The sequence below is a fragment of the Triticum aestivum genome, chromosome 1B (genome assembly GCF_018294505.1).
Source record: "Triticum aestivum cultivar Chinese Spring chromosome 1B, IWGSC CS RefSeq v2.1, whole genome shotgun sequence".
NCBI classification, from domain to species: Eukaryota; Viridiplantae; Streptophyta; class Magnoliopsida; order Poales; family Poaceae; genus Triticum; species Triticum aestivum.
Genome location: NC_057795.1, coordinates 577873880 through 577887226, shown reverse-complemented (window position 1 = coordinate 577887226; position 13347 = coordinate 577873880). Strand labels below are relative to the sequence as shown.

The 13347-nt window shown below is 46.9% G+C and overlaps 1 protein-coding gene across 1 annotated transcript; it reads right to left on the bottom strand.

The window, feature by feature from the left end:
- Nucleotides 1-6465: 6465 nt before the first annotated feature.
- On the bottom strand, nucleotides 6466-13084 carry LOC123139538 (ubiquitin carboxyl-terminal hydrolase 25). Its single transcript, XM_044559327.1, has 9 exons — nucleotides 12544-13084; nucleotides 11943-12435; nucleotides 11297-11372; nucleotides 11077-11169; nucleotides 9291-9377; nucleotides 8394-9172; nucleotides 7579-7707; nucleotides 6958-7102; nucleotides 6466-6818 (listed from the first exon to the last, which is right to left on the bottom strand). The coding sequence occupies exons 1-8, from the start codon at nucleotides 12716-12718 to the stop codon at nucleotides 6994-6996; spliced, it is 1941 nt and encodes a 646-aa protein (XP_044415262.1). The 5' UTR covers nucleotides 12719-13084; the 3' UTR covers nucleotides 6466-6818; nucleotides 6958-6993.
- Nucleotides 13085-13347: the final 263 nt, after the last annotated feature.

The following is a 13347-nucleotide window of genomic DNA, read 5'->3' as shown; positions in this document are numbered from 1 at the left end:
CTCTCTCGAGCACGAGCAGGATACACACCCCCTCCCGAGCCGGCGACTCTGCCCTCTCCCAAGCCGGCAACACCCCTCCCCGGCCTCCCTCTCTCCTCCGCCGCCGGAAGCTAGCAGCTCGCCGCCGCCAAAAGCCACCAGCTAGCCGCCGCCGGAAACGACCAGGTCCAACGGCCAGATCGACCGGGGCGCCGCCGGAAGCCACCACACGCCGCACCAACTTGGTTGTGGCACCGGCAACGGCGGACACGCGCCGCACCAACTCGCGAGGCGGGGCTTGGCGGCTGCAATTAGCAGCAGCAGAGGCCGCCGCGGCTCAGTGGCTGCCAAGGAGCAGCAGAGGCCGCCGCGGCTCAGTGGCTGCCAAGGAGCAGCAGTAGCGGCCGTCTCTCCGGCCAAGGAGCAGGATAGGGCGTCCTGCAGGTGCGTGGCGGCGGCATGGAGCACGGCATGGCGCGGCGGCGGCCATGTACAGGGACCTGATGGCTTTTTTAGAAAAACTACAGGGACCCGATTGCTTTTTCAGAAAAACAGCAAGGACCTGATTGCTTTTTAGCAATGTTTATAGGTGTTGTTTTGTAAAAGGTGAGGACATATTTGTAAATTTGGAAAAGAATCGGGGGATTGAAGATTTTTTTTGTTTGAATATGAGGTAGAGACACTGACATGTGGGCCGCACTTGTAAGTTAACGGTCAACCTAACGGTCAAAGATGCAGTTCGTTTAGGTGCGGGCCTGACCTGTCATAATCGCGATCAACTTTGAATCACTCAAAGATTTGGGTTTCTTGAAACAGTCGACCACTCGCTTGGTAGGTATCTGAGAAAAATTAAAAACTGATAGTTTTTTGGAACCCTAGCCAGTAAAGTAGTAGTTTTATGTTATTTACTCGGGATGCGCTCGCTGCTTGCTTCGCTTCGTACCAGCTCACGCACCACACACGCACACACTCGATAATGCTCAAGGTAGTTGGGGCGTCGTCGCGTACGTCCACCGATGGTCTCGTCCGGGCCGTGCAAACCTGCCGGATCGACGCTACCACCAGACCCGGGTGGCCGGGTTCATGCTTGGGCCTTGCACCAAACTTGGCTTTCATTTCATTTTTCCTCTCTGTTGGTTCAGCTGTTGCACGGGACGCGGGGATGGATGGATATCGACTTGTTGAATAAAAATAAATAAATGGAGCGGCAGTTGACATCCAACACCACGCACGGTTTGAAAAACGAGCAACAGGTGCAAGTTGCTCCCATGATGAACAACAGTCGGTACAACATACGCGTGTTTTTATTGGGACAACGACGATGATAATGGAGAGCTGACTGAGCGTCAAGTACAAGGTTCAGTCCGGGGACGCGCTGTCGATTCATCACTTATATATAATGGTCAAGTGGAGAGATGCTGGTGCAGAATCAGAGCAACAAACTCTTAAGTTGACAGCCATGATAATCATAGATATTGTTCTCGAACCAAGTCCCACACGTAGGATTCCTTCTTGTAATCATCCCAAACACGCTACAAGCACACACAAAAAGCATTTCTTGGACCGGGTTTGCACCCTCCCCGTGCCTGACTGACAAGTGGCGTGTGCCTACCCTCCAACTTCCAAGACGTACAAGGCAGAAACGCCAATACAAAAGCAATTTATTTATAGCAAACGATCGATGTGCATCTCTTGCTCTTCACCAAATGTACGTTCATGCCGCTCCTTTTATTTGAGAAGAGGAAACAAAACCACTATACTAGATATTTGGGTGAGGGTCACGTAGAAACAAACATTATCTATCTGTAGTCAACATCCACTGACATACGAGATGTTGCTTTTAGGCATCGCTGCTGCTGCATCCAAAACCCGCCAGCCGTCCTGCACAATGACACCCAGGCAGCTGAAAGTATCCAATTTATAATTAAAACCATAAAATGGTTTATTTCGAGAACGGGTCAAAAACCCAAGAAATTCATGAGCTAATCTACCAGCTATAATTGCACAAATAAGAGCTAATCTGCTACTACATGCTACAAACAGGAAGGGGTGCTGATTGTGGAGTTGGTTTCAAGCCTATAGTATACGGCATTAGAGCATCTCCAGCCGGCCCCCCTAGGATGCTCCCCACTAGCACTTTTTGGCCGCCGGCGCCTAATTTTTCTCCCAGCCGGGACCCAGGAGCTCAGTTTTCGCCGGATTTAGCGAAAATTAGCGCCGGCGCGCGCAGGCGAAACCCAGCCTGTCGGGGGGCTCTTGGGGGCGGAGAGAGAAGATTTTGCATGCGTTTGGCCCACATTCAGCCTCCCACTCCCTTTCTCTCCAACCTTTTTCTCTGCCCGGGCCCGCCTCCCCACCTGTCGCCTCCCCGCCTCGCTCGCCGCCTCCACGCCAGGAACCCGTCGTCCTCGTTCGTGTCGCCGCAGCCGAAGGCCACGCCGGGGAGCTCCGTCTTGGCCAGCGTCAAGGACTCGGCGGCCGGCGACGCTGTGGGCGGGCGCGGGTGGCGAGGCCTGCCACGGGCGGCCCCGGCACCGGGCGCGCCGGCCACGGGCGGCACCGGCCCCTCGCACGGGCACGATTGGCGGCGGTCGGGATCCACGGGCGCGCCGGCCAGCGGCGGCCAGGGCGGGAGGCCGGGCGGCGCGTGGGACGTGGCGTGTCGGGCGCCCCCCCTTCCTCCTCCTTCTCCTCTCCATCCTCGGCGGCGGCAGCCAGGCTTGCCGGCGTCGTAGTGGTGAGCCACGAAGCGCTGGATGGACGCCAGGGTTGTCGCAGAGGTCGTGGTCGAGGAGGTACGCGGCCACCTCCCGCAGCACGGCGTGCTCGCCGCGGGCAGCCTCCTCCGCTCCCCCGTCCGCGCTGCCGACGGGTTGGGGTCGAGCTCCAGCCCAGGAGCACGCCCCTGTCGCCGCTCGCCGAGTCCGGCATGGCCGGCGTGGCGGACGGGCCGGCCGCGCCCTGCTTCCTCCCCGCCTCGTCACGTGGCGGACGGCGCCGTGCCCTGCTTCCTGGACGCCGGGCGGACGCGCGCGCCCTACTTCCTCCTCGTCGCCTGGCGTGGCGGACGCGCGAGCTGCGGGACGTCGTGGCGGAAGCGGACGCGGAAGGCCGGCGAGACGCAGAAGTCGTCCACGCAGAGAGTAGCAGCCGGCGGCGGCGGCGGCGGCGGCGTTGTCAGGAAGCAGCCGCGGTCGCAAAGGAGGGGAGCTCGAGGAGAGGGGGGGCGTGCGTGGGGGCGGAACGAGTGGATATTTTCTCGACCGCACGCAAAAAATTTCGCCGGCAGCCCCCCAAGGGGCGATAAAAATGTCTCCTGTGGGGCTCTACGGCTGGAGATGCCCTTAGGAACAGCAGCGAAAAGGACCCAAGCTTTACACGTCGTTTTGGTCACTCTACTTCTCAACCTCATTTATCTCAGGAAACAAAAATGCCTCAAAAATATGCCTGCCGCGCACAAGGAGCTCGTAGTACACCAAACACTATTCCACTGGCACCTAAGTTGTTAAGCATAAGACATGTTAGTAATGAAGATCAGCATGATCCAACAGGAAAGTGCCAGAGCATAAAATGCATGTCCACATGGTACATAAAATTACCCAAATTACCCATAAGATTATTTTTGCAATGCTGGTTTGGAAAAATATAGTAAACTGCTGATTACCTTTAAAAGAACTTCCGCACAAAAGCTTAAGAATCCGGTCAAAATTTGTCCTCAACGTTTGATCTCTGGGATTGAATCAGATTTTCCTGCAGTAACTCTGGAATTTTCAACCTAAATACTCTTCCAGACTCACTTATTAGCTGCTTCCTGCATTACAGGAGAAACTATATACAATATTAGACAAATTGGGTGATGTGGACAATCCACCCACATAATAAAACGAAAAATGAATTCTCGTATTCGGCATATGCTGGGGATTCTGAATAATTACTTAGCTAGGAAACTTATTGATTTCCTACAGAAGTACAGTGCAGCAGTCCGAATAACCTTCCCCGACTGATCGATCACAAGCATGAAGAACATGGACCATTCCAAAAATATTTTTCAAAAATAAGCTCATCGAGGCCATACAAATAAGAAATGAACTACAAGCAAATATAGAAAATTAAGAAGCAAATGTCATACACTCTATCCTATATGCTTAAGGACCAGTGATAGAATTAAAAAAGGAAAAAGAACCGAAGAGCATTGTGAGTTTTCAGAGAGGAATTGGCCATAGCTTTCGTCGGTGCCAGGCCTACCAGCACCATGATGAGAAGATAAATAAATAAAGCACTAAAAGAAGCTACGTAAGCAAACTTCGCTAGATTTTTTTTCTCCGAAAAACTGTCGATCTATTCATCTTCAATCATCGCAGTACAATGAACACCAGAAGTAATGAAAATTACATCCAGATTCATCGACCACCTAGCGACGACTACAAGCATTGAAGCGAGCCGCCGTCATCGCCCCTCCCTCGTCGGAACCGGACATAAGATTATACTGGAGGAAATGTAGGCTGGCAGGAAACTCTCTAGATCAAATGCAGGCGAGAAGATAGAGACAAAAAGAACTACAGTAGTATTTAACTTGTGTGTACACTTTAAAACTAATAACTTTGTCACTCTCCTTTAGTCCTTTTGGTCTCCTCTTGGTTCCGGGCAAAGAAGATCGATCTTGGGCAAGAATTTCACATCGAACATTCCGCGGGTAGGTGCACGTGCACTGTCCGAATTTGTTGCATACTACATAGTGGTAAGCGAATTTCAGCTGATCCAGGGCAAAATTCTGGAGGATGGTTTGAGTGCCTATTTTTGGATTCTGCTCATCCTGCTTTCATCCTCTTGTTTAGGACCGGGCTCGCTTTGGCATCCCCTGGGAATATAGGACCGGACAGGTCCGGTGTGGTGCAGGGTTGGAAAATGTGTGGGTTTTCTCGTGTCCTTCTCCATGGACTGGACTCTCACAGATACCCGAGCGAGCTGCAGGACGGACAATCGGCGTGCAGACGTGGGTGGTGATGGAGGATCCGTTCGTCAGTGCAGCACCTTTGTCTCCTGTTACTTTTACAGTTTTGCTAAAGTACATCTAAATGAACACGGAGCGATTCCATTGAAAGCGCACGCATTTCGTCCAACAAATGCACTAGGAATCCTCCGGCAAGGGCGAGAAGTATTGCATCGTGTTCCATACAAGATGTCACGTCGACATCTAGAGACTTCCATGCACACGCCTTGGTTCGTTGGTTGGTTGGCGGTGCGCCCCGCCTAGCAGAAGAAGAAAGAAAGAGGCGAGGCGTGGCTCGTGACGGCGGCAACCGCCACGGCTCTCGGTGGGTGGGACGGACGCGTCCATCCCTGGCAGGCATGCGTGTATGCCAAGGGCACAGGTTGGCTGGCGTTGGAATTGCGCCTTGCTGCGTACCAGCTCACACACACACGCACACACACGATCGATAATGCTCGAGGTGGTTGGACGTTATCGACGTACGGTTTCATCTGGATCGTCGTCCATACGACGCCTGCGCCAGAATGACAGCTTCGTTTGAATCACAACACGCCTTGTATGGAGCAGCAGTTTGACATCCAACACCACCCACGGCTTCAAGACGAGCAACTCATGCAACTTGTTTCCATGATTTTTTTTTTAACAATAAAGCACAAAACATACGCGTGTTTCTATTGGATGATGACAATAATAGAAGCCTGCCTATTGACTAATATTCGTCTTTAGAATGAAAGTAGCTATGAAGCCCAATCTACTGTCGATTCAAAAGGGGGCATAGTCATATGGGTGTTTGTGGGGAGCTGCCTTGGATATGAGGAATTCCTCCAATCTAAAAAAAAAGAACAAAGAAAAAGTCCGTGAAGAAGATCTTTCTTGCTTCCTCGCAAAAAAAAAACTGACTTAAAGTCAAGTACAAGTATAATGCTAAGTGGAGAGATGTCATAGATTGTTACTGCAGAATCATAGCAACTTGACAGGCAGCATAAGCCTCCAGATATTATTATGAATGTCTCAAAAAAGAAGAAGATATTGTTATGAAGCCAAGCCAAGTCCCCACACGCATGATTCCTTCTGGTAATCAATCATCTGAAACACGCAATATAAAAACATTTGGCAGACTGTTTCTCCTGTGCCTACAAAGACATGTACTGCAGAAAATGAAATGCATTATGTCATGCTGCTCCTAAATGTTCATGCAGACCGTTTCTCTTTCTTTCACTATATGTTCGTGCTGCTCCTAGAAGAAAGCAAGCAAATATTTGGGTATGTTGTTGACGTGATGAGGAAAAACAATAATTTGTACTCCTTCTCTAACTTAATACAGTATAAAACATTTTTTTTACTGTCATGGACTCTAAAAACGTCTTATAAGAAGTTACAGAGAGAGTAGTCTACATCTATTCACAGACGACATGTCGCTTTTGATAGATCATCATCATCTCCGGAATCGATCAACCATTTTGCAAAATGACACCAAGATAACTGAAGAGCATAACTGAAAGTAACCGATCATATATAATTAAAACCATCAACAGGTTTATTTCGAGACCGGGTCAAAACCCAAGAAATTCATGAGCTAATCTACCAGTTATAATTGTACAAGGGGGTCTACCACTTATAATTGTACAAAGGGGGGGAATAAGAAATAGTCTGCTGCTACATGCTAGAAACAGAAGAAAGGGGTGCTGATTGTGGGGTTTCAAGCCTACAGTATAGCATGGGGGACAACAGCAAAAAGGAGGCAAAGCTTTACACGTCGCTCTACTTCTCAACCTCATCTCATCTCAGGGAACAAAACGCCTCAAAAATAAGCCAGACGTGCATGGAGCTCCTAGTAGACCACTGGCACCTAAATTGTCAAGCATAAGATACATTAAAAATTGAAACAAAAGGGGAAGAGCATAAAAATGTATGTACACATGACACACAAAATCCCTCGTAAGATTCTTTACAATGGTTGGAAAATATATAAGTAAATTGTGTATTACCTTTTAAACAAGGCCCACACAAGCTTAAGCATCCAGTCAAAATTTATCCTCAAAGTATGATCTCAGGGATTGAATCAGATCTTCCCGCAGTAACTCTGGAATTTTGGACCTAAATACTCTTCCAGAATCACTTATTAGCTGCTTCCTGCATTACAGGAGAAAGCATACATATACAATATTAGACAAATATTAGACACATTGGACGATGTGGACACACCACCCACGAGTGTAATGATGATCACACACAGTGGAAAATAAATTCTCATATTTGGCATATGCTGGGGATGCCGAAAAATAACTTAGCTAGAAAACTAAAAGATTCCCTACAAAGGTACTCCCTCCGTTCACAAATATAAGATGTTCTACTTTTTTCTGAATCAGATGTATATAGACATGTTTTACTGTGTCTATTCACTCATTTTAGAGTAACACAGTGCTAAATGGCACAAGGATATGGCTTAGTAGAGTAATAAGAAATCGAAATACCATAATAGCAGTGTGCAGAGCATTAAGTTACCCTGTCTATCTTACGAGCAAAAGAACAGTTCCATATATAAATATATTTTAAAGCAACAGAAAAATAAAGCTGAAGCAGAAAAAACTTGGAGCAAAGCACTTCACCTGATTGCCTCACTATCTTGAGACGTGCCTGTGTTCTGTATACACTGCCTCTTTGCAGAACGCATAAAACTACATACATCATCTGCCCAACCAGAGGACCGAAGCTCAGAAGATGCTGATTCAGCAAGCCTGGAAATTTTAATTAATAAAACAGGCAGTAAGCATCATGAAATTACTACAGCTGACAACACAAATTAAAACCTAGGCGTCAAAGATAATAAAGAAAAATAGTAAAATGGTGAAGCATGCAGTGCAGATATGCTAGCTTAGTGACTGGCATATCAGTCACTGAATTAGGTTCAGCTGGATGCGAATATTCAAAAGGTGTTACAGCCTTCATGCATGAATTCTTATATCTGAGGGATTATTCACGAAGTACCGATCCATGTCATCCTTGAATAATATATGAATCTAGTCTATCCAAGCTTCATGCAACGTTAGATCCTTAAGTTGATACTTCCTATTGAAAACGGACATGCATGAACCATAAGCTTTAGTTTGCAACATACACCACTTGCACATTTGCAATGCAAATTTCAACGATGTTCAAACCATGATAGCCTAATATTTGTTGTTTAATGTATCTTCATAGCGATGGGTGTGGACTCAGTTCAAAATAATCAAAGCTAAACCAGTAAACAATGGTGCAGACTCAGTTCAAAATAATCAAAGCTAAAGCAGTAAACATGGAAGGTGTTCATTGTTCAATGTCTGAAAACTACAGGAGGAGAATAAAGCAACTGAATGGACAGTTGGTGTTTCATGGAAAGAAATACGAATAGGAAAAGCAATAACACTGTCAATTCAAGACTTACATTTCCTTAAATTTTCCTTCTTCAAGATGATGCTTCAAGTCCTTGGCTGAAGCCACCACTGCTTTGACTGAGTCAGCAGATACTTCAGGGTGTAAAACTGAACTTTTAGGACCCTTTTCTGAACTACAAATGTTCTTGTCCAATGTTGAGGTAACAACACTAGATGGCTGTTCAGGGGGTTTTTCAGCACACGTGGCCTTGGCACCACTGGTCTCTTGGAGGCCAACAAAATGAACTGGATGTCCATTTCCATCTGTGCCTTGCAACATTCTTTGTGAATCAGCATCCAACTTATCGCAGGAAATACTATCATTAGCATACCCTTCACTGGGTTCTGCAGATTTTCCAGGTCCGCATCCGTTCGATTCCACTAGTGTTGTGGCTTCATTAACTTCTGGCTTTCTCAAAATGGGGTGCGGTTTGCCATTTGATGCAACCTTCTCTGTTCCTGTATTCTTCAAGTGGATCGGCTTGAACTGTAGACCTGGTGCAATCTTGCCATTCTTTAGGGGTAGTGGCACAATACCTTTAGTAGAGCATGAGCCATTCTGCTTCACTAATGGTATCTTCAGGGGCTCACTACATGCGGCACTTGATATGCCATTCCCATTGGTGTTGGAAGATTTAACTGCACTAGAAGAGTAACCATTTGTGCTATTTTTTTGAGTTTTGGAACTCAGTATATAGAATAGGATATAGACCTTCTCAGTCAAAACGTCCTGAGAGCTTGAGAGGGAGACATGAGAATCATTACAACAGTACCAGCGACCAGCAGCATCCTGCATGCAATTCAAGTTCCCAGTACATTTAGCAAAATGTTTTTGGCAGAAACATTTAGTAAGATGTTAGGGCAATAGAACTGAAGAAGTTTAGACACTGACTGAATAGCCTATTTACCTTAACATATGCATAGTAATGACCGGAATCTTGGGAGAAACCTGAATGGACGATGCTGCCAAAAAGATTATATACCGGTTGTGGGTCCTGCAGATCCAAGCAATAAAATCAAAAGAAGTTATCGTGAACAAATGTTCAGACAAAGGACTGCACTAAAATATCCAAAATAATATTTGGAAATATGGAAAGTAATCAGGCGCTACTCGTTAATGTCATTAATAATATAAAAAGTTTCTTGGAACAAAAATACATTATTAAGATATGCTATTCACACCCACTCAGGTCTCACTACTGGCACCTTTGTTGGTGCATTTGTAGCTTCATGCAGTAAAAAAAAATCATGCATTATTCCGAGACCGGCAGGCGAGCTATTACTGAAACATCAACTACAGAACGCATTCCATTCAGGTATAAATAACCATGTAAAGGGCATGCAAAGCACTAGTTATTGTCCTAATTTATTAGACACAAGATATTTTGTTGATAACCACAAAGCTTCCGTGAAGATCAACGGGTACAATGAATTCATTAGAAGATTTTAATGTTATACTGCATTAGAAGTTTAGAAGTGTTGAGAACATAATGTATGGTTTTAAAAACTGACATTGACCCTCTCTGACATTCACCCAGAAACAATTTCCGAAGTCCGTTTGTATTTACCACTAAAGATTAAATAGAAGGGAGCACGCATAAATGGCGCCTTGAAGATTTTACAGGATACTTCAAACATTATTTTTACTGGGGTGCACTTCTATAGCTCGGTCGCATGTAACTAGATAAAAACTCTTCTATGGTTTTCCTTTCTGAGCCATGAAGTTTAACTTGTATCCAAGATTCCAAATCTGATCTGCATAACTCCAACTACGTCTACACCAACAAAATCATAAAGTCAGGAAACAAGAATGCTATCTTGTCACCGCAAAGAAACAAATAGAAATATAGCTAATGCATACTAAGAACAAATTAAGCTAGCACTTGGACACAGTTTATAAGATCATCATGCAAACAGACAGGTATGCTTTAGTTCAGATACATACAGTTCACAACCTTAAAGAGAGTTACTTATTAATCAGTATATTCCTTTTTTTGTCTGGGACAGAATCAGCAGCCTGGTTTCACCGAAGCAGAGAAGAAGCGCATAAGTAAAATAGAAGATAAGAGCTGGGTAATATCAAAACAGGACAGAAAGTTACTTCCCTACAATTACTTGGCTCTATCGAGTGTTCTGAGGAGATTTAGAAATTGCTAAAACAGTTATCAGAGCTCAAATTTGCTATGTGTAGTGATATACGTCTGCCTTTTTACACATTCAGGTTAATTTACCAATAGAAAAAAAATGCCAGGATCTGAGCAATTGTTGCTTCAACAATTACACTAGCTCAGACAGAACTTTCAGAACTAAGCAACACATCTTTTAAGATGAGCTTGATTGTTGTGAACTATGTTGTTTTCATCATTTTTCGTATTGTTTATTTCAAAATCATTCACGTAAAACTCACTGTTCATGATTTTGAACTTTGGTCCAGTGAACCAGAGAGTCAATCTAACCCATAATTCCTAAAGGAGTTCCGAGCTAACTAGAAACTGATGGTACCCTGTAATAACATAATCATAACAAAGTTGCATGGTAAAACTATATCAATCAACAAGGTAACATATGTGATCATGAGCAGCTGATTACATGCGGAGTATATTGCTTTCATGACTAGTTTTACATCCACAATATCGCCTACCTGGATAATGTCAACAGTACTCTAAACCACGTGACAATCAAACGGTATCATACCTGGTTTTTGTCATACATGAAGTCGGAAAGAACAAGACCTTCCTTGAACTCTATGTTCCTATTGATCTTCCCACCATGTATTCCATCGAACCTCTAATAGCAGTTCACCAAAAATGGAAACAGAAATAGATCATGAGCAATCCCTTTTAAGCATAACCCAAGTAAAATAGAAGAGATAAGTTCTTTGCACAATAAAGAAATCAGGGGAAAGATTTAGAACCTTGAGTTGTATAACAAGAACCTTAGGTGCCTTGAGTATGAACATTTGCTTCCGAGCTGAGGTGAGTTTCTTGCATCTGTAATACCAAAATCCACATTTCACAATTTAAATGCATGTTTGATAACAAAGGAAAAATATATAAGAATTCAAATGGATGCAACACCACAGGAATTGGATATACAGAGGAAGAGGGGGCGAATAGGTGAACGATGAGCGATAGAACAAACAAAAGAAATTGTAATCTGTCCACGAAATACTAAAACTACAAGACAATAGTGAAGCTTAATTAACTGCTCCACATATTTTAACATGTCAAGACTTTGCCCTCTCTCAGAAAACTCAAACACACTTTGCTCCCTGTTTATACTTGTATCCTCCAATTAGCCACCGAAGTACATGGATTGGTGATGGCCATCAAAAAGGAAGTTGACCATACATTTTTCCATAGGGATTCTCGCAACCAAAATGGGCGAGTGATGAAAATCCTTCCTGGCATGGAATCCTAATATTTCATCTGAAAATCTAGTGAACCGAACATACGTTTTCTCCAAAACATTTTTGCATTTCAATCTCATAGTAAATAGCAAAACCTAGTTGATTCTGAATATACATATTTTCCAGTAGTTGGGAAGACTCGGTATCATACCTTTCACAACTGTATTTGTTTGCACCCTCCAATACCTCAGGCTTGAAGAAGCATGTAAGGGCATCCCCAACAGAACTGGTCCCGAGCAGGTCGAGGCTGAGGTCCATGATCTCGTCGGTCTTGTTCGACTCCCCCTTGCACACAAGGCACTTCACCTGGCTGAGCAGCGCCCCGCCAAATGTCTCCCTCATCACCATACAGCTCCCCTGACCTCGGCCCTCCTCCGGGCCACAGTCTCCATTGGCAGTTACCACGGGGAGGCGCTTGCGTATGCGGAGGCAAGCAGTGTGACAGGCGTCTATGACGTAGCGCAGGAACTCGTGGGCGTCCTCCTGGCGCCCCCACCGGAAGTGCTCGGCAAAGAGCGGCAGGCTGCGGAGGACCTTCCCCGGCGAGTCCAGAGCCCCTGCCTCCGCCCGAAGCTGCCGCACAATCTGCCGCTCCAGCACGCAGAAGGCGCACTCCTTGTCCCTGTTGGGGAACACCTTTTTGCCTGTACAAAGCAAACGGACCGACATAAATATCGAATTAGCTTCTGACGGCGACGAATTGCAACAGATACAGATTAGAGCAGGGGGAAGCGGGAGCTAGGGTTTGGTACATAGATTGGAGTGGCGGGAGGCGAGGCAGAAGCTGGCGAGCGGAGGCGTGGAGGCGAGGCACTGGAGCACGCTGTTGAGGTAGCAGGTGTTGCCGAGGTTCTTGAGCCCGGGGGGCGGGCCCGAGCGCGGGCGCCGCGGCGGCGCCGCGGACGCCGGCTCCGCGGTGGGGGCCATCACCGGCCTCCGCTCCGTAGGGCTGGTGCGGCGCCGCCGCGGGGAAGCTGGACCACCACCTCCTCCTCCTCCTCTTCTCCACGTAGCACCGCCGCCGCCGCCGCCCACACCTCATCCGATCGCATCGCCCACCAGCGCGCGCCGCGGAGGAGTGGCCACCGTGGTGGTGGTGGCGGTGCTGGCGAGCTCTAGGGGGTCGGCGCGGCCGGCGAGCGGAGGCTGGGGCGGGAGCAAGGGCCGGGGCGCCCTCGAATCGGGGAGGGGGGCGACGGCGGCGGCGACGGGTGGAGGGGGCGAGAGACGTACGGACGGGGAGGGTGGGTTTCGTTTGTGTTCCCCTCGTGCGTGCTTCAAGGAAAGGGAAAGCCGCGGGTAGATGGGCTCGCGGCGAAGAGGTAGACCAGTCCGTCCCCGGTTTGGACAGGACTTCGCCTTTGGTGTCCGACCAGAACCGCGAGGAAATTCATAAAATTGACACTCTCTTCTCAAGTAAAAATTACTCATAGACCACCTAATACCGGAGCGAGCCGAAGGTGCACCGCCATCAACGTTCCTCCTTCACCAAAGTCGGGCAAACCTTACTGTAGTAGACAGTCGGAAAGTCGCCGTGCTAAGGCCTTACAGGACCA

Excerpts from the sequence above, each read along its gene's own strand:
- LOC123139538 (XM_044559327.1), bottom strand. The coding sequence starts at position 12,718 with ATGGCCCCCACCGCGGAGCCGGCGTCCGCGGCGCCGCCGCGGCGCCCG. Across the intron at positions 9,173-9,290 it reads ATTACTATGCATATGTTAAG|GATGCTGCTGGTCGCTGGTA; the intron begins GTAAATAGGCTA and ends AATTGCATGCAG. Across the intron at positions 7,708-8,393 it reads GAAGGAAAATTTAAGGAAAT|GCTTGCTGAATCAGCATCTT; the intron begins GTAAGTCTTGAA and ends TAAAATTTCCAG.